At 43.1% G+C, this 19419-nt stretch overlaps 5 protein-coding genes across 9 annotated transcripts in view; 4 read left to right on the top strand and 1 right to left on the bottom strand.

Annotated features, from left to right (window-relative positions):
* The window catches only part of LOC113095155 (interleukin-2 receptor subunit beta-like), a 27127-nt gene extending 26660 nt beyond the window's left edge, over nt 1–467 (bottom strand). For all 3 annotated transcript variants that reach the window (XM_026260776.1, XM_026260779.1, XM_026260777.1), the window contains exon 1: nt 88–467. The gene's annotated coding sequence lies outside the window, so the exon portion shown is untranslated. The remainder of the gene's footprint in view (nt 1–87) is intronic.
* Nucleotides 468–614: 147 nt separating this feature from the next.
* On the top strand, nt 615–1968 carry rps19bp1 (ribosomal protein S19 binding protein 1). Its single transcript, XM_026260787.1, has 4 exons — nt 615–804; nt 910–1080; nt 1370–1467; nt 1545–1968. Exons 1-4 carry the CDS (start codon nt 756–758, stop codon nt 1674–1676), a joined length of 450 nt encoding a protein of 149 aa, XP_026116572.1. The 5' UTR covers nt 615–755; the 3' UTR covers nt 1677–1968.
* A 165-nt stretch (nt 1969–2133) lies between these two features.
* Nucleotides 2134–5016, top strand: LOC113095157 (apolipoprotein L6-like). Of its 2 annotated transcripts, XM_026260785.1 has the most exons (7): nt 2134–2324; nt 2454–2676; nt 3268–3471; nt 3647–3703; nt 3780–3822; nt 3899–3950; nt 4035–5016. In XM_026260785.1, exons 2-7 carry the CDS (start codon nt 2461–2463, stop codon nt 4741–4743), a joined length of 1281 nt encoding a protein of 426 aa, XP_026116570.1. In that variant the 5' UTR covers nt 2134–2324; nt 2454–2460; the 3' UTR covers nt 4744–5016. The 2 variants fall into 2 exon arrangements, with proteins under 2 accessions (XP_026116570.1, XP_026116571.1); XM_026260786.1 differs by lacking the exon at nt 2134–2324 and having other exon boundaries at nt 2601–2676; nt 3347–3471.
* A 991-nt stretch (nt 5017–6007) lies between these two features.
* On the top strand, nt 6008–11753 carry LOC113095178 (uncharacterized). Of its 2 annotated transcripts, none has more exons than XM_026260812.1 (12): nt 6008–6076; nt 6736–6783; nt 6999–7094; nt 7191–7280; nt 7467–7562; nt 9453–9542; nt 9728–9823; nt 9920–10009; nt 10138–10206; nt 10346–10379; nt 10522–10555; nt 10690–11753. In XM_026260812.1, exons 1-12 carry the CDS (start codon nt 6050–6052, stop codon nt 11420–11422), a joined length of 1503 nt encoding a protein of 500 aa, XP_026116597.1. In that variant the 5' UTR covers nt 6008–6049; the 3' UTR covers nt 11423–11753. The 2 variants fall into 2 exon arrangements, with proteins under 2 accessions (XP_026116597.1, XP_026116596.1); XM_026260811.1 differs by having other exon boundaries at nt 10343–10379.
* A 384-nt stretch (nt 11754–12137) lies between these two features.
* On the top strand, nt 12138–14710 carry LOC113095179 (cyclic AMP-dependent transcription factor ATF-4). The gene is made up of 3 exons (XM_026260813.1): nt 12138–12299; nt 13205–13540; nt 13681–14710. The coding sequence occupies exons 2-3, from the start codon at nt 13315–13317 to the stop codon at nt 14463–14465; spliced, it is 1011 nt and encodes a 336-aa protein (XP_026116598.1). The 5' UTR covers nt 12138–12299; nt 13205–13314; the 3' UTR covers nt 14466–14710.
* The last annotated feature ends 4709 nt before the right edge of the window (nt 14711–19419 follow it).

Genomic DNA, 19419 nt, shown 5'->3' with positions numbered 1-19419 from the left:
ATAACTAATCATGGATTTCTTCGTGTGTTAAGGATGCTGCGTTACTCTAAATTAACTGTTCATTAAAAGAAAAAGCATTTAACTTACAGACTCCAGATGTGTTTTCAGTCTCCGAAATCTCAACAATCAAACAAGGTTTAGTTGTGAGAAATAAGGATGCGGTGATTCTGCAGCAGTACACTGATGAATGTTCAACATCTCTTTCGTTTTTAAGATCAGTCACTGTCTGACCAGTGTGTGCTTGCCCTTTGTCCAAACTTTCGACACAGAAGTGCCAAAAATCCCTAGATGAGCTAAAAACAGAAGTTGTTACTCAGATGTTCATGTGATGTGTGCCCTTTCATTCTATATCAGAGCAGAGGTCAACACATGTAAAGGTCGCAACACTGAGGAAAATATGTTAAAGGTTAGAAAACTGAGATCTGAAGCATTTTAAAAGCTTCAAATAATAATCACAATGAAAAAGAAAGAAAAAAGAAAGAAAGATAGAATGAAAAAAGAAAGAAAGAAAGATTGAACCATACTCAACGGACTGTTTAAAAGGCCAATAAATCAACTACTATTCACAGAACCGTCTCAGTGTCATCTCATGCGCTGGTGCTGAATCCGGCGGAACTTCGCTGCTGCTGCTCGTGTTTCTGCCCGAGCCTCTATTGTGACGCACTCGCTGAATTCACATGGCACGTAAACACTGAACGCGTCCTTCTACTTTATATTTATCTACATTTATTTTCGCCTCGTTCATCACTTTGATCATGTCAGCATCCGTGATTCGAAGAGGACTTGATTTATTCAGCGAGAAAGGTAATTAGTTCATCGCTTTGGCCGGAGAGTCTGTATTTGTTTGGGTAACGTTATGTAGGCAAACTGATATCTGTAAAGAGTGATGTTATGTGCTCGTGTCTGTAGATGGAGTGAAGCGCAAGCAGAAGAAGAGCAGCTGTCGTAAGTCCGCGCTGATGGAGCAGATCAGCAGCGATAAACAGGGCGTTCAGAGGCGGATCCGGCGGCTGCAGCGACCCGGAGGATCCGCGCGGAGCACAAACACGGTCAAAGACAAGCACATCCGGTCTGCGCTGGGTGAGTCTGACCTCCTCAAACCTGCTCAGACTTCCTCTAAACTCATCAAAACAGCTTAAACCTACTTGAGACCTGATCAGACTTAGTAAAAACTCCTCAAATCTGCTCTTAAACTCCCCAAACCGTCTACTTAAAACCTGCTGAAATGTACTTTAAACCTGCACAAACATACTTCAAATCTGCTCCGACTTCATAAAAATTTCTCAAACCTGCTCATTCACCACTGATCTCCGAAGCGTTAGGGTTGTGACCGGTTCTGCTTCAGTTTCTCATGTTTTGTTTTCCTCAGACGAATACAGAAAGAAGCAGAAGAAGAGTCAGCTGAAGTCAAATGTGGAGTATTTCCTGGCCGCTGATCATAAAACAAAGAACAGAGACACGAGAAAGGTCAGCTCTCCTTCAGAACTGCAGGTTCTCTCTCTCTCAGTGATGATGATCTGTGATCTGTGTTGTGTTCTCTCCAGATCGTCCAGCAGCACTCGGGGCGTCGCGCCTGTGATCGGCCCGATCCGCCCGCATCTACACCCGAGGAACAATCCGTCTTCACTGAGAAGGACTTCCAGAAGTTCCAGAAGGAATATTTCTCAAAACTCTAACGTCTGTGTGAACCCGTGCCTGCATGATCTGGAACGATCTCTGACTCGAGCTCTGCTGCAGAAATCCTGTTTGACTGATGACAGTGAATGATTTATGAACTTGTTTAAACAATTTAGAAAAATAGAATTAGTAAGTGAAGACCTGTGTAATTCTGCTGCTGTAAAACTGTCGACGGACTTCAGAAACGAAACCCATATATTAAAACAAACAACCTTTTCTTTTTCTGATTTTTTTTTTTTTATTCTAATGTCACAAGGATGTATTGAAATAAAGGTATATTTGGCCTGAAAATGAAAACTGTCATCATTTTTTCACTAGACTTGTTAGGGTTTCTTTCAGCTCTTGGACACAAAAGAATGTTTTCTAAAGAATGAGTTAACGGTAGCCATTGACTTCAGTGTTTTTTTCTATTCTATGGATGTCAATGGGTGCGGTCAACTGTTTGGCTACACATTATTCACAATACTAAACTCTCTTGGAGTGCTAATCTCACCTACACACGTCCTGAAGGGTTGAAGAATGTGGAGCGTCTGGATGGACGAGTCTGTCTGTATCTCAGAGAGAGGTCTGAAACCACATTCAGGGTTATTCCCTCATTTGATGGGGAACCTTCATGCTAAGAAGTAGAGAAGTATCACGGTCTGACTGTAAGTTATTGTTTTAATGTGTCATTAACTCTAATAAAAGAGTCACTGTGCATGTAGAGCTGCATTGATATTGTTGTGTTTAAATGTAAAGGTCAAGTGTTTAGTGTTGAGTGATGGTTTGTGTGACAGGAGGATCATGCTCCGTCCTGATGGTCATTCACCTCTGTCCAGCACGTCAGCTGAGACTGACCACCACTGCGTCCCTCTGTATGAGCAAGTGCTGCCCGACAGAGAAAACACTGCCTCCAGCGCTTCAGCAGATCTCTGTTACACTCACCTGTCTGGGTCGAGGAAGTCTCTGAAAGAAGTCTCTCCTGCTCACGAAGACGGCGTTAATTTGAACAAAAACACAGTAAAAATTTTAAAATATTATTCTAATGTAAATAATCTGTTTTCTGTGTGAATCTGTGTTAAAATGTAATTTATTTCTATGATGCTCCGCTGTATTTTCAGCATCATTCCTCCAGTCTTCAGTGTCACATGATCTTCAGAAATCAGAATAATATGATGATTTACTGCTCAAGAAACATTTCTGATTATTATTGTCCAGTTGTGCTGCACTACATGAATTTATATATATATATATATTTAATAATTTTTTTTTTTTTTTAGTGATGCATTTATTTGAAATAAATCTTTTGTGACATGATAAATGTATTTTTCTGTCACTTTTGATCAATTTTATGCATGCTTGATGAATAAAAGCATGGAAATAGTTTTGGACTGTAGTGTGCACTGCTGGTTAAAAACACTTACGATGTGGAAGGAATGCAATGATCACTACACCGTCGTCACATGATCTCATCTCTGGCATCCAGTTATCATTTGGAAATCAAACAGTTCTTTTGCATTTAAATCCAATTTTGTGTAAAACATCGGTTCATTAGTCACACTGCGATGCTTTCATTACTGCTTCTGGATGCTGATTATTATTTTGTCTCAGGTGAAGCCGCCACGGCCGCCAGTTCCCCAAAGACCTGGCAAACTCCTTCTAAGCACACGTTCATGTGACGTTCCTCCAGAATACATGGATTACAGAGAGATCCGGTCACCTCCGATCCCCCCCCGTCCCTCTTCCTCAGAAGCGGTCAGAAGTGACCCGGATCAGGACCTGTATGAGGAGATCTTCGTGCTGCTGGACCATCAGGTCTCTCGCTTCACAACACCACCTTCATTTCTCAAGCTCTTCATACAGGAATAAACACAGCCATCGGTGCAAGAGTTTCAGCTTTGAGCAGCTCTACAGGAGACAATATCACGTATTATCACTGTATTTTGTGTTTATTCACTGAAACACTAATGATTTGTTTGTGAATCTTCAGGATGCTGGAGATGATTGTGCAGGGAAGGGGAAGCGCTTCTCGTGCTCCAGTTTGATGGTAAAGTGTCTGTAACTCTCTCTGGTTCACATGAGTGATGCTGACAGCAGGTTTGATGATGATTCTGTCTCTGCAGGAGTCAGACGCCGATCTGTTTGTCAAAAGTGGGCTTTTGCCAGGTAGGAACTCAAAGATTTTTTGTGTGGTTCTGATCTGCAACGGGGTCTGCATGATCTGGATGTGTTTGTCCTGTAGGTTGGGATCATGTGTTTGATCAGGAGCAGCAGGAGGATCATGATCAGTGCAGGTAACCTGCAGACTTTACTCTAGACTTCCGTCTGTTCTGCTGTAGAAAGTGACCCACTTAAGGTCCATCTGTCTTCTCCTCCAGACGGTTTGCTCCGACGGTTCAGCAGATCCGCTCCGGAGTTCAGCTCTACCAACAGGTTCTGTTTCTCCGTGGCACCAATATGATGAACTTCATCACTCAGCTCAACTGCATCGCAGACGAACTGGACAAGACGCTGAAGAAAACACGCATCGCAGGCATCACAGGTGGCACCACGGGGGCCATTGGAACTGCAGCTGTAGTAGCAGGCATGGCTCTGGCACCTGTGACCTTCGGAGCCTCGCTGGCCATGGCCGGGATCGGTGTCGGTGTGGCAGCGGCCGGAGGCGTCACCGGAGCCTCAGCCGCCATCAGCAAGAAGGTCAGAAAGACTCAGAACCGGAGGAAGGTGGAAAAGATCCTCCGGAGCTACCAGAGCCAGATGGAGGATGTGGAGGAGTGCCTGAAGTTCATCATCACAGGGATGGAGCACCTGAGGAGGCTGGAGCCTGCGGTCGACACTGATGCCGCAGACGTGATGATGCTGGCGGAGCGGCTCGTAAACTCCGACATCATCGGCGCTCTGAGCGAAAACACTCGCGCTGTCCAGGCCTTCACCGCAGATCTGGATTCGTACTTCACTAAAGACGACACACAGAGGCTGAAGAAAGGCTCGGAGAGCCTGTTTGCTGCTAAGATCCGAGAGGTGGCTCTGAAACTCAAAGAGAACATTGACCAGCTCATACGCATCAAAAACATGTTCATGTGCTAAAGAGCCCACAAAACCACATGTTTCCATCTGAAACTCCTCTGATTTCACAAGTTTGTGGCCTCACTTAGGTTCAGTGTGAGCTCTGAAGCTTCCATGAAGACTTTTAACATCTTTAATCTTTCCATTCCACAAAAGGTTATTTTTCTAGTGGTAAATTGTTCTTTATGTTATTAAAATATTCTTCACACAAGAAGTGTTTGGGTTTTTATCCAAAGCGACTTACAAATGAGGACAATGGAAGCAATCAAAATCAACAAAAGGAAATGCTCTTGAATGCTTTGCTCTTTTGTTGTTGAAATGGTCATGAATGCATGAACTAGCTTTTCTGCATCAGAAACAGATAACATGTTTCGTAGCTTGGCAATGTTTCTAAGATGGAAGAATGCAGTTTTTGTAACATGGGAAATATGATTTTCAAAAGTTGCTGTCTAATATAACACCCAGATTTCTGACTGTAGAGGAAGTAACAGTACATCCGTCTAGTTGCAGATTGTAATCTACAAGATTCTGTGTACTGTCCTTTTGGTCCAATAAGTAATATCTCTGTCTTATCCGAATTTAATAGGAGAAAAGTATTGGTCATCCAAACTTTATAACACACTCTTTTAGCTTAGATAATTGAGAAGTTTCATCTGGTCTCGTTGAGATATATATCTGAGTATCATCAGCATAACAGTGCAAACTAATCCCGTATTTTATAATAATATTACCCAGGGGCAACATGTATATTGAAAATAGAAGGGGACCTAGGACGGATCCTTGTGGCACTCCATATTTTACTGGTGATAAATGAGATGACTCCCCATTTAAATAAACAAAATGGTAGCGATCGGACAGGTAGGATCTAAACCATCTTAGAGCCTGCCCTTGAATACCTGTATAGTTTTGTAATCGATCTATGAGTATGTCATGATCTATGGTGTTGAACGCAGCACTAAGATCAAGATTGTTCCACTATAAAGAACCTTTTGTACAGCAGACAGGTTATTCATGGATCCATAAAAAGCTTGTGTTTAAGAGCTGTTTTTCTAGTTCATAGTAGCAAACAAACATAAAGAATTCTGGAAGCTACATGTGAACTCTACTTGTGAATAATCATGCTATTAAACCAGTCCTCACTGGTTCCTCAAGTTTAACTAATGAAACTACTTTGTTTTCTAAAGCATGTAAACTATGAATGCCAAAATAAACTGATCTATGATGTTTGGAAATGCTTCTTTGTGTTGTAAGTGAAAGTGTTTTAATCGATGATTGAGTGCTTTAGAGCAGATCTGTCTCACACTTCTGCAGACACACAGCTGTGAACATGAAACCTCTGCAGACAATGGACGACGTAAGTGATTCTAAAACCTAAAACATAATTCTAGATTTCTGTGTATTTCATACAGTTTAATTCCATGTGTTTCCACTGGCAGTGATAATTTATATGACGGATCTGTGATGATAATATTTTAATGTCATGTTATATGTTTATTACAGTATTCATATTACAGTATTTCATCTGGTCTCGTTGAGATATATATCTGAGTATCATCAGCATAACAGTGGAAACTAATCCCGTATTTTCTAATAATATTACCAAGGGGCAACATGTATATTGAAAATAGAAGAGGACCTAGGACAGAGCCTTGTGGCATTCCATATTTAACTGGTGATAAATGAGATGACTCCACATTTAAATAAACAAAGTGGTAGTGATCGGACAGGTAGGATCTAAACCATCTTAGAGCCTGCCCTCGAATACCTGTATAGTTTTGTACCACTTTGGTTATTTACTAAAGCCAAATTGATATTTGTCATATTTTTACTGAGATACTGATTAAAAATTAAAAGAGAATTAAACCCAGATGAATCCAACCTACAAAGACAGTTTCTTATCGCCAGTGTTTCATTCTGATGGGCTTTAGTTCATTGGGCTCAGTGTGTTTGTCGAGACCCTGAAGTTCAGAATGCAGCGGTGTCGTTCTGAATGATTTCTGATCTGTTCTTCAGCATTCTGCTCCTAAACCTGCTCCTCGATTGGCTCCAGGGCCACGCAAGGTGAGAACAACAAAATCAATCTTCATCGATTATCAGCATATTTAAGAATTGGTCAAGCCAATCAGATTAAGATGATAGTTTTAAGCACGCAAAGATTGTGAAAGTAAAAGATTTAGTGATGAGTGATCAGATGAAGGAGCAGTGGAACCGGTCAGACTGTTAGACCGGTCTTTCAGTGCACTGAATGATGAAGATGTTGATGGTTCTGGTTGCAGTCAGTGGGGAATGAGAAAGAAGAGCACCACCCACTGGACCCTGGACTTATTCGGACCGGACTGGAGTGCTCCAGTGGAGACCAGCCAGTGACCGCGGTAAAGCCACCTCAGATATGACCAACTGAATATTATTGAGTTTCTCGTGCATCATCACTGAAAGGATCTGCTTTGTTTTTCTGCATGTCACTGAAGAGAGTGAATGAGTTTGAGAAACGCATGGTTCCTCCGCTTCCACATCCGAGGACTAAACCCAGAAGTAAAAGCATTCCATGCTGTTCTGAGGTAGGTTTTCATATGAACATAATCTAAATCCAAACAGATTAAGATGATAGTTTTAAGCAAGTGAATGACTTTGAAAGTAAAAGATTTAGTGATGAGTGATCAGATGAAGGAGCAGTGGAACCGGTCACTGTTAGACCGGTCTTTCAGTGCACTGAATGATGAAGATGTTGATGGTTCTGGTTGCAGTCGGTGGAGAATGAGAAAGAAGAGCGCCACCCGCTGGACCCTGGACTTATTCGGACCGGACTGGAGTGCTTCGGTGGAGACCAGCCAGTGACCGCGGTAAAGCCACCTCAGATATGAAAGATAACCTCAGGTCCTCTATTACCAACTGAATATTATTGAGTAGAGTTGGGAACGTATCTAATCCACCAATGGCACTCCGGCCTGCCAAAAGGGGATGGCCTGACTGCTATATAAGTCAGTCCGTAGAGCTATTCATCAGATCATTCGACTGAAGCAATGATCATCGATTCATGCAGCTAGTAGTGCGGCAAGTGACATAACTCTCATTCCCTTATTTCAGGGAACTGAGGTTAAGTTAAGTAACTGAAGCATTCCCTTTCGAACATTCACTCTGGTCATGCATGTGAACGAATCCGATCATTTACTATGAACAACAATTACATGTTGCTCTGCGAGCCCAGTGTTAGAGCACTAATAAGGGCACCAAGGAACTTAGGCATTATCTCGCCCCAAGCTTAGCTGAGGGCATTAGAAACCATTACCCCCATGGGAGGATTAAAGAGATAGAATCCATGCCTGCAGGTTGGGGGTGTCTAAGTAATAGAATCTGGTGAAAGTGGCCGCACAGATCTCACTGACAGATATGCTGCTGGACCACGACCATGAGGATGCCATTCCCCTTGTGGAGTGGACTCTCACACCAATAGGGCATTCTAGTACTTCTGATGCGTAAGCCAGAGCTATTGCATTAACAATCCAGCGAGACAGTCTGCTTGGTAAACGACAGAGTCTGCTGGTGGCCTCCAAAGCGAACAAATAGTTGTTCAGACTGCCTAAACACATAGGCTCTCTGAGCCCTGATAGGACAGAGATAATTTGGTCCCCACTCAATGTTTGCAGCGGGGAGCACCAATAAGGATATTAATTACGCTCTGAAGGGAGTAGAAAGCACTTTAGGAACATAGCCATGTCTCAGTTTCAAAATGACCTTACAGTCATTAAACCCAAACTCAACACACGAGGCGCTGACTGATAGTGCTTGTAAGTCACCCACATGCTTAACCGACGCCAAAGCAAGGAGATGGGCCATTTTAAGCGATAAGGGCTGCAAGTCAGCCTAACTGAGCAGCTCAAATGGGGGCCTTTTTAGGGCCCCTAGAACCAACGATAAGTCCCAACACGGCACAGTCCGAGGGCCCTTCAGAAATTACAGAGGCAGAAGCCATAAGGCCAAGCAGCCTTTTTTAAATCCCTCAGGGGACATGTCCCTTGGGGCAAATATGCACAAGAATTTTCTTGACCGTCATCATCTTGAACGACCAGCGCATAAGCAAGCTGTTCAAGATGTCTAAGATCAAGATTGGGTCTGTGCCTGTCATCTCTCTTTGGGATGGGGAAACAGTGGCTGAGAAAGCCTGACTCGCTGTTCACTGGGAGCACTATTTCCACAGTGCCTTTTGAACGCAGTGCTTGCACCTCCTGCCGGAGAACAATAGCTTTGTTGTCCGTGACAGAACATTGAACAAAGCCTCTGAAGCGGGGCGTTCTGCGAGCGAACTGCAGCGAGTAGACTCGTCAAATTGTTTCCAAACCCCATCTCGAAATTCACAGAATGGGTGCCCAGGCTGTATAATGAGAGGTTTTATTTTCTTGAACAAGATTTCGCCTTGAAAAAGCAGGGAGTCTACGTTTGTATAAGTGATTGAGAGAGGATGAGGAATTTAGTTTTTTTAAGTATGTGGGTCTATATCACAGCGATAAAATATTTGGGCACACGCTACACCTGCAGGATGTGACCCGCTGAAAATAAAACTCTGTCTCTCAGAAGTGTTCGAAGAGGTGAAGAGTGAAGGCGAGCTGTTTTTGGGGGCATTCCAGTTGAAGTCAAGATCCTGGAACATTTCTAACAATTCCTAACCCTAATATTGAGTTTCATGTGCATCATCACTGAAAGGATCTGCTTTGTCTTTCTGCATGTCACTGAAGAGAGTGAATGAGTTTGAGAAACGTGTGGTTCCTCCGGTTCCACTTCCGAAGACTAAACCCGGGAGCAGAAGCATTCCATGCTGTTCTGAGGTAGGATTTCATATAAACATGATCTAAATCCAAACAAATTAAGATGATAGTTTTAAGCACGCAAAGATTGTGAAAGTAAAAGATTTAGTGATGAGTGATCAGATGAAGGAGCAGTGGAACCGGTCACTGTTAGACCGGTCTTTCAGTGCACTGAATGATGAAGATGTTGATGGTTCTGATTGCAGTCAGTGGGGAATGAGAAAGAAGAGCGCCACCCACTGGACCCTGGACTTATTCAGACCGGACTGGAGTGCTCCAGTGGAGACCAGCCAGTGACCGCGGTAAAGCCACCTCAGTTATGACCAACTGAATATTATTGAGTTTCATGTGCATCATCACTGAAAGGATCTGCTTGGTTTTTCTGCATGTCACTGAAGAGAGTGAATGAGTTTGAGAAATGCGTGGTTCCTCCGCTTCCACATCCGAAGACTAAACCCAGAAGTAAAAGCATTCCATGCTGTTCTGAGGTAGGTTTTCATACAAACCTGATCTAAAGCACACAACCAATAATGCCTGTTCATAAACACATACTGATATTTTGATGTGTTGGATCTTGACACTTCATCCCAGCATTGTGTGTTTCCTCAAAATGCAGAAGAAGGTCACTTTCAAAGCAGCTCTGGAGGATCAACTTAGTAAACGACTTCAAAACAGCGAGCCACAGGTATAAACTCCCTCAGACATTATTAAAGTGCATCTTATTTTAAATGTTTTATAATAATAAACGACACTTGATTTGGTGTTTAAAGTGTGACTGAAGTGTCAGAATAATACAGAATGAAGCTTTGCTCTCTTTCCAGCAGGTAAAGGAAAGCGTTCGGATGGGAAACACTTCGAGTAAGAGATAATCTTGTAATCTTTATTTATAATCCAGTGCCAGTGTATCTGTCACCAGAAGCAGCGTTTGCAACCTTTAAAGGTGACATACTTTCCCACACTTTCTAAGACATTGAAACAGAATTGTTTTTGTTTCTGTCAGGAGAATCTACAATAGTTTCAGATTCAGACTTCAGGTAACGTGAAGCCACAGGAATCTGTGTATAAATATATAAATATACACATTCTTCATCTCTAATATATATATTGATTCATCCATCTGTTGTAAGAGCGAAAGAGAACATGCTTCATTGGTCTTGTGTCTCTGCAGGTCCTTCATGCACACTGGTGAAAGCTTCACAAACACTCTTCAGGTCTTTGTTTCTCATCTGCCCAGTTGTGCAAGCGCTCTAGAAAGACAGATTACTGAGCTGCAGGAAGTGGCTAATGCTGTGGATAAGACACACAAAGGGGTGAAGATCGCTGGCATCACCGGAGGAGCCACAGGAGCGGTGGGCGGCGCGGCGGCCGTGGCCGGGATCCTCCTGTCCCCCGTGACCCTGGGAGCGTCTCTGGCCATCACGGTGGTCGGGGTCGGGGTCGCGGCTGCTGGAGGGGTCACGGGGGCTTCGGCCGCCATCACCAACAAGGTCAGAAAAGATCAGGTCAGGAAGAAGGTGGAAACCATCCTAAAGGAGTGCCAAAGTGAGATGGAGGAGGTTGAAGGCTACTTGGATAACATCAGCACAGAGATGGGAAAGCTCCGAGAATATGACCTGCTGACGCTGGAACGCGTCAATGTGAAATCGGCAAAGATTGTGCGTCTCGTGGGCATCGCAGGCGGAGCGTCGACGGCCCTGAGCGTGATGAGCCGATCCTCAGGCGTGATCCATGGCTTCGCCGTCGGCATGGATCTGTACTTCACCGGACAAGATTCAGAGAAGCTCAAGAAAGAGTCAAAGAGCAGATTTGCTCAGCAGATCCTTGAGGTGGCCGAACAGATTCAGACCGGCCTTACAGAGCTGATGAACATGAGAGAGAAACTGCTCTCGGAAGAGATATGAAGAGCAGTGTGTGTGTGTGTGTGTGTGTGTGTGTGTGTGTGTGTGTGAATATAGTGAAGGAAAGGATAGCTGCTTCGTTTGTTGTCTGTAGATATGTGTTCTTCTGCTGTATTCAGAATAATAAAAAAAGATCCTCCTAAGACTGAATCACTAGAATATCTTGAGAATTTCATGTGTCAGATCACACAAGCAGGAAAACTAAATGAGTGTCACTTCATTAATGTTCACTAGAGGTCACCGTTTCTTATAACTCTGTTTTACTCTTGCGTAGGGATGAGCTCTTGTGTTGTATCTTTGCAAAAGTGTCAAAATAATAATAATAAAAAGATTTTCGGAGATTCGGAGATTGCTGCCTGATTGAATTACTATCACTTGTGTATTAAACACAGTCCATTCTGTCTCCGTTAATAATTCATATCGAAAGAGTAGAGATTACTTTAACTTAGCTTCTCTTGCTAATAAGATATGAAAATATAAGGCTCGTTAAATGTTATTTATTCGGACTATCTAAACTATTCATGTAATTTCGACGCTTTTGTTTCCTGTCTGATCTCCGAGCGCATGATTTACATAACGTGCGAACGTAAATATTTAGGTACTATTTGTTTGGAAGGTATTGAGAGCCGCAGAGGCCAATCAGCAAGCAGATACGGCGGAGTGATATCAGCGGCGGAAGCGCACTGTGTGGGTGTGATGCGGGAGTATATAAACCACCTCGCGGCCGTTTCTCTGTTTTCTGTCTCCCGCGCTTCTGTCTCTCCGCACGCGGCTCTCTCTCGGGAATCATGGCAGTTTAGCGGCTTGCAGCGGCAACAATCGCAGCGGCGAACCCGGCAGTGCAGCGGTCAAGTGCACTGGCTCTATTTGGCAAAATGGCGTAAGTATTTCTCGGCCCTTAATGTTTGATTTAGTATGTCAAGAACTCGTCGAAGCGGTGCTGTTAGTTAGCAATAGTTACAACTAGCCCAGTTCGACATTTAGCAGTATCACAGTGTTGCTTCGTGACGTGTTTCAGAATGATTTCCGTTTGTTTTGATTGTTGCGTCGCACGGTTTCTGGGGTGTTTTTGTCGCGGAGCGTCAACGTGGCACCTCAAAATGGCGCGCGCGCGTTTGTCTCGCGGCCGACTGCTGAGCGCTGGAAATGGCGCGAGGGCGTTAGGGACACCTTCATCTCGCGCAGGAACCAGGGGGCGGGGCTTCCCGTAGTCGTGACCATATTAGGAAACGTTATTTGGAAGGGCGGGGTAATTCCTGGTAAAGGTCAGCTAGTCGTTAATAATAGTAAGGTGTTTAGTTTGGTAAATGTTAGTCATGGGAAGTGAAGGTGTGCGTGTGGGCAGCTCCAGTTCCTCCCAGATGGCAGTTTTAACTGCGGTTTAGAGACTGGATAAACTGGTTTAAGGTGCTAGTTCATCAGTGCAAGGAAGTGAAAGAAGTCCAGTTTTTGTTCTGTTAAATCTTCCCTCTAGCGAGGGCTGGGTATCGAGAACTGGTCCTTGTTAGAAAAAAAAAAAATACAAAATATGATTTGCAGCAACACTATAATGGAATGTGCATAGGAGTGATTTGTAAAGTGTGGAAATGTGAACAAATTCCCCAATAAAGAATGTCCATTTTGAAAATGTATAAAAATCATAATAGTATAAGAATTGTTGCTTAGTGTTTCCAGCTGCAGGTAGTTTTCAGTATTCTAGAAACTTGAAAACATCAGATATAATCACTCGAAGAGTTTCGTCTCTCGCTCGGTCTCTGTAACGTTGTCTCGCCTGGTTTCTTTCAGGTCCCTTGTGGCATCCACCCCCAGCTCTGCTGCTGTAGACAGCACCACCTCCTTGTTCTCCATCGCTCCAGAACCCCAGTCCCGCTCCGCTCCAGCTCCGACCGTCTGTCATGTCTCTGAGTCTGGAGGACGTGGGGGCCCTGTTCCTTGGGCCCTCGTCTCTGATGGCTGACCCCTTCGGGCCCCTTCTGGACGATGATGAGGAGAGCGCTCTGTCGGAGGGGTGGACATCACCCCTCTCCTCTTCCTCGCCCCTCTCTCCCTCTCGTCCCGCTTCTGTAGGGTGTGAGTCTCTCTCCTGGACGCCTGCACAAACAGAGCTCGAGCAGAGCAAAGGTGACCCTTCAAACACTCAATCTACACACACACACTCTACACTCAAACACTACACACATGTTTTTATTTTTCGTGGTCATACCCAGAATATTAGTTTTCAAATGAGCCGTCATCACTAAACTCTCACCTCTCTCCTCCAGCAGGCGACGTGTTCTCTGGCATGGATTGGATGACGGAGAAGTTAGACCTGAGTGACTTGGACCTGGATTCTCTCATCGGATCGTGTGATTCAGACGAGCCTCCCAGTTCTCCGGAGGAACTGCTGGCCTGCCTGGACACAGACATGGATCTGGACCTGGATTCACTTCCGCTCGGCTCCTCAGAGCTGGGCCTTGCGCTGACCTTTGACCTCCCCCTCCCGGAGGAGCCTGTGGAGATCAAGTGTGAGCCTCTGTCTCCTGAACCGAGCTTCACGCTGGAGCTGGGCAGCGAGGTGTCCGTGCTCCCGTCTCCTGAAGTCCCGCTCTCTCCTCCACTCGTGGTGCTGCTGCTGACTCCCAAAGAGGAGGAGAACGCCGGCGATTCGTCCGACAGTGACAGCGGGATCTCCGTCTCCTCGCCGAAGCCCACAGACTCCTCCAGAACCAAACCCTACTCCAGACCCGACCCAGACGGCGCTCCAGCCGTTACGAGCCGCGTGAAGGCCGCTCCCGGCGCTCCGAAAGTGGTGGAGAAGAAACTGAAGAAGATGGAGCAGAACAAAACGGCAGCGACGCGCTATCGGCAGAAGAAGCGCTCCGAGCAGGAGACGCTGAGCTCCGAGTGTGCCGAGCTGGAGAAGAGGAACCAGCAGCTCCAGGAGCGAGCCGAGTCCATCAGCCGAGAGATCCGCTATCTGAAGGACCTGATGGAGGAGATCCAGTCTGCCAAGAACCGCAGGAGCAAAGCCAAACCCCAGGACCCCGTCAGCGCCGGTCAGGGTTAGATCCTTCACCGTAGTCCTGATCCGCTGGAGATCACCTGCTCTACACCCACTCCTCTCTCCTCCTCTTGTTCCTCTCAGTCATTAATCGTCCAGTAAGGGGCTCATCAGTCGTTGTTACACTGAATCTGTTGCTGTAGAGCTTGTACATAGGCTTCACTTGTGCTGTTTTAACTGCTACACCTGCTGTGGTGTGTAGGCTTGTGTAATCACGTTACTCTTTTCTATTAAAGATGCTTTTGAACTCACTACTTCTGTTTTTATTTCATCTGAACCATTTAAAACCTTTTCTAAGTTACACTTCATCTGTGTGATTCAGGGAGAAACTGTGAAAACCTGCGAGAGGTGATTAAACAAAACACAATCTGCTCAAATCATGATTAAATCATGAACTGCAGCTCACACAAACGTTCATGAACTCAAACCAGGTGTATGCATTTCATATACAATAATGGGGTCTATTTTCTAGAAAAACTAGACTTCAAATGTGGCTCGAATGTTTTTTACTACTTGAGCTGATATAAATCCAGATCAGGCTTGGGTTTTATCCATGTTAACATTCATAGTTTGTTACCTCCATCGGGTATGGTACATATCTGCAAGAAACACAAATGTGGATGTTATAGTAATATCTGAATCCTGGCTCAATAAAACTGTTTTAGACAGAGATCAGTATCATTGGTTATGTTTTTAGAGCGTACAGACCAAAAAAGGTGGAGGGGGGGGGTTGTAATTTATAAAGAGTGCTTTGAGGCTATCATGCTATTTTCAGAATCTGTAGCTAAACCGTTTCGAAGTCATGTCAGCTTACTATAGGAGGTTGTTATAGATCTCCATCAGCTACCAGTGATTCTTTGTCTTCTGATGAATTCTTTGAACTATAAAGAGTTTATATTAATGGGTGATTTTAACTTAAATTGGATGCATCCGGTATCTGATGGTTTTAAAGTGTTTCGTGATAACTATAATCTTTTTCATCTGGTAGATTCACCTACAAGACCCAACATGAAATTAGCAGAAAAATCCACATTATTAGATCTTGTTCTCACAAATGCCCCTCATAAATATTCTCTAGCTTAGTGTATTTGCAAATAATATTAGTGTTCATTGTGTTGTTGCGGTAGCTAGAGATATAGGACTATCCAAGCAGAAACCATGAATTATCCCAAAGCGCGGTGTGAAACACTTTAATAGCGAAGGTTCTTTATACAAACCTCAATCAATGTGACTGGGACAAAATTACATAAATCCCAGATATTGAAAGTGCTTGGAGATATTTTCATGACTGTTCTATTCTGATTATTAACAAGTATGCACCTTTTAAATAATATAGAGTTAAATGTTGGGATAATCCGTGGTTCTCTGCATTGTCTGTATTCATGAGGATGCTGCGTGGGCCAGACAAACCAACTTAAACCCTGATTGGTTGTATTTTTAACAGCTTCGTAACAAATGTACAGTTATGACCAGAAATGAAAAAGCAGAGTATTTTCTTGATAAAATAAATCAGCAAATGCTAGTAAGCTCTGCTTATTTAAAGGGAAGAATTCAATGTGTGCAAGTGGAAGGTATCAAATCAGACTTAATAGAAAGCGGGTACGGGAGTCCCCCAGGGATCTGTATTGGGGCCATTATTATTTACTATATATATATATATATATATATATATATATATATATATATATAAATAGTTTAGAAGTAAATATTGAAAAAGCAGGGTTCCACTATAATGCAGACGACACTGTCATCTATTGTTCTGCTCTCACACAACAACAAGCTCTTTATGATTGTACACTTTCTACACATCGTTGTACATTATATTAAAGAGTTTCCTGGTCTTCACTTGCTGTTAGAAGGAAATGCAGTGGTACTTATTGATTTACAAAACAATTATGGCATTTTGGCCATCGTATCTCTGTTGTTTGATTTCACTGCGGTCCCAGTCGTATTATAATCTTCATGTGTGCTCAGCTGGAACTAATCGAGGTTAAACTGCTTTAGAATCTGCTGCACCGTCAGACTGAGACTCTCTTCACATGAAACTGTGGCTAAATCAAGGGGCATTTCAGTAAATTTAAAACACTTTTGTGTGCAGTGGAAAATAATTGAATGATTTGCAAACGCTTCTAGTGCTGTGTTTTACTGATATCTTACTGTTGTGACGTGTTTGTCATATGTCTATCTTGGCCAGGACACTCCTGTGAAAGAGATTCTTAATCTCAGTGAGGGTCTCTCCTGGTTAAATAAAGGCAAACTAATAAATCATCTGTAACAGTCAACTCCATGTAACTTTGTGTTCTCTATTTAGAGATTGATAAACACATGTACATGTATTTACATGAGATTGAATGAATCATGATCTCTGAAGTGCTGAGGATGAATTGTAAGAACAGGTGTTAGTTTCTGTGTTTGTGGTTGAATCTGAAGATAGTGTCGGGGACAAAACCATTTTTGTGCCAATAAAAACATTTCTTTCTCTTTGCCTGAGATCTGTGGATGTAGTGAGAGGAGAGCATTAAACACTTCACACAGCTGCAGGAGGAACAGAGGAGTGTGTGTTGAGTCTGGAGCACAGGATCTCACACACCTGTTCCTGTGACACACACACACACTCACACACACACTCACACTTACAGACACACACAGGTAGGGTTGGTGAAGGGCCATAGAATATACAGTTTCTACAGTATAAAAACCATTACACCTATGGGATGAACACACTTTACACAAAAAAGTGTGTGTGTGTGTGTTCTGTTGGTGGATGGTGTGAGTGTGTGTGTGTGAGAGAGAGTGTGTGTGTGTGTGTGTGTCTGTGTTCTGTAGATGGATGGTATGTTTAACTCGCTGATCTTCTAAATCAGCTCAGGCTTTATCTGAGACAGAAAATAACACTTCCACATCTCAACTTTAAGATAAAATTAGTTTGAAAAGTGACATTTCACACATTTTGCAACAAGTGCTGAGTTACTCTGCATCTGTAGACGTGTGTGTGTGTGTGTGTGTGTGTGTGTGTGTGTGTGTGTGTGTGTGTGTGTTTGTATTACACTATTTTATTTGTATAAAAATAATGAGTGCTTTGACAATGTTATTGTAATATTTGTTAGGCCACTAAAACACAATCACATCTGACTGAGAGGGGGGGGGGGGTGATTCACTCCTGGGTGTGTGTTCTGTGTGGTTTTGAGCAGATTAAACCAGATCACACCGGTTCAGTCACACACCGGGAACTCATGAGTCACGTCACTCTATTAATAATAATAACTCTCACACACACACACACACACACACACACCAGAGCTGCATGGACGGACGCGTTTGCAAACAAAAGAGCAATAAGTTTGTTTCTGTGACTGAATTAAGATGTTTTACTGTCTCTGCTGTTAAAGCAACACTACACAGATCTACATGAACAGAACACGGCAGCCACTCGCTTTATAACCGAGTGTTTGAACAAGACATTTTTTATTAAAAGAGAAGCATCTGTACTTTCACACGTGAGGATCTGGCGCCACCTGCTGGAGGACACGCAGATCACAGCGCAGTTCCGCTTCCGGCCAGCAGGGATCTCTCGGAAATGATCTTTTCTCCGCGATCCCTGCATCAGCACCGGTGCTCTGAGGGAGGATGCAGGGAACTGTTGAGCATCATCTTATGGTGAAAACTTTGTGGAAACTGGAAACACTTTATTTATTTCAGGATTCACAGATCAATAGAAATTTAAAAAAAACAGCATTTATTTGACATAAACATATTTTGTAACATTATAAATGACTTTTGATCATTATAAATATTCTAAAACACTTTTGATTAATTCAATGTGTCACTGATGAAAGAAAGTGAAAGTGACGTGACATTCAGCCAAGTATAGTGACCCATACTCAGAATTTGTGCTCTGCATTTAACCCATCCGAAGTGCACACACACAGAGCAGTGAACACACACACACACACACACACCCGGTCATGTATGCTGCGGCGCCCGGGGAGCATTTGGGGGTTCGATGCCTTGCTCAAGGGCTCCTCAGTCGTGGTATTGAAGGTGGAGAGAGAACTGTACATGCACATATTTCACATATTTCACATTTTTACTGTGTTTTTTTATTAAATGAGTGTAGCAATGTTGAGCAGAAGAGACATCCACATGAAGCCAGAGCTTTCTCTGTTCTACAAAGACTTTAAACACTGCGTCATCAGAAATATCTGAAACTACTGAACAGGTGTAGTGTTAATGCCAGACCAGTGTGTGGCGCTGTAATTCTGCCACAGAGATTTACTAACCATTTGTTATAGTACATTTTCTTTTGCTTTAGTAAAGTAAATAGGTTCAGTAGCTTCTGCAGCACACAAAAATAATTTAATTGAAGTATTTCTTAAAGATGCACCTCCTCTTATGCCAACCGGTGTTAAATCAGAAGATAAATCAGAAGATAAATCAGAAGATAAATCAGAAGATAAATCAGAGTATTTCAGAGTATTTACACACATTCAGCTGCTATAGTTCAGAAGGGAAGAATAAGAGGACACAGACATGTGTCTTTAGCTTATGCTGGTTTATTCAGCAGGGTAAATTGATGTGTTTAATGCTGTCAAGGCTGTATTTTCTGACTTTGTTGTGGTTTTGTTCATAAGACGACGCATCACACACCCTGTTGCTGTAGATTTATCTGTTGAATTTGACTTTTAGAGCTAATAACAGATAAACTGAAATAGACGTCCAGGACGGAGAGGATGAAGATGAAGCAAGTTTTCCACGAGCCAATGTGAATAAAGATAGATTTGAATAAAATAAAGACACAATATTGTCAGACCTGATGTTTTATTCTTATCCAAAACAAGATATGAGTGTGATATATAGGGACACTACCAGTCCAGGTTTCATTTTAACCTTAAAAAATATCTAACAGAAAGATCCAAAGATCAGCATTTTCTATCAGAAATAAAAAGCTTTTGTAATATTA

The sequence above is a fragment of the Carassius auratus genome, unplaced genomic scaffold (genome assembly GCF_003368295.1).
Source record: "Carassius auratus strain Wakin unplaced genomic scaffold, ASM336829v1 scaf_tig00215630, whole genome shotgun sequence".
NCBI classification, from domain to species: Eukaryota; Metazoa; Chordata; class Actinopteri; order Cypriniformes; family Cyprinidae; genus Carassius; species Carassius auratus.
Note: the sequence above shows the minus strand (reverse complement) of the source record. Positions and strands in the feature narration are given on the sequence as shown.

Excerpts from the sequence above, each read along its gene's own strand:
- rps19bp1 (XM_026260787.1), top strand. The coding sequence starts at position 756 with ATGTCAGCATCCGTGATTCGAAGAGGACTTGATTTATTCAGCGAGAAA. Across the intron at positions 805-909 it reads TGATTTATTCAGCGAGAAAG|ATGGAGTGAAGCGCAAGCAG; the intron begins GTAATTAGTTCA and ends TCGTGTCTGTAG. Across the intron at positions 1,081-1,369 it reads GCACATCCGGTCTGCGCTGG|ACGAATACAGAAAGAAGCAG; the intron begins GTGAGTCTGACC and ends TGTTTTCCTCAG.
- LOC113095157 (XM_026260785.1), top strand. The coding sequence starts at position 2,461 with ATGCTCCGTCCTGATGGTCATTCACCTCTGTCCAGCACGTCAGCTGAG. Across the intron at positions 2,677-3,267 it reads TTAATTTGAACAAAAACACA|GTGAAGCCGCCACGGCCGCC; the intron begins GTAAAAATTTTA and ends ATTTTGTCTCAG. Across the intron at positions 3,951-4,034 it reads GAGGATCATGATCAGTGCAG|ACGGTTTGCTCCGACGGTTC; the intron begins GTAACCTGCAGA and ends CTTCTCCTCCAG.
- LOC113095178 (XM_026260811.1), top strand. The coding sequence starts at position 6,050 with ATGAAACCTCTGCAGACAATGGACGAC. Across the intron at positions 7,095-7,190 it reads GAGACCAGCCAGTGACCGCG|AGAGTGAATGAGTTTGAGAA; the intron begins GTAAAGCCACCT and ends ATGTCACTGAAG. Across the intron at positions 9,824-9,919 it reads GAGACCAGCCAGTGACCGCG|AGAGTGAATGAGTTTGAGAA; the intron begins GTAAAGCCACCT and ends ATGTCACTGAAG.
- LOC113095179 (XM_026260813.1), top strand. The coding sequence starts at position 13,315 with ATGTCTCTGAGTCTGGAGGACGTGGGGGCCCTGTTCCTTGGGCCCTCG. Across the intron at positions 13,541-13,680 it reads AGAGCTCGAGCAGAGCAAAG|CAGGCGACGTGTTCTCTGGC; the intron begins GTGACCCTTCAA and ends TCTCTCCTCCAG.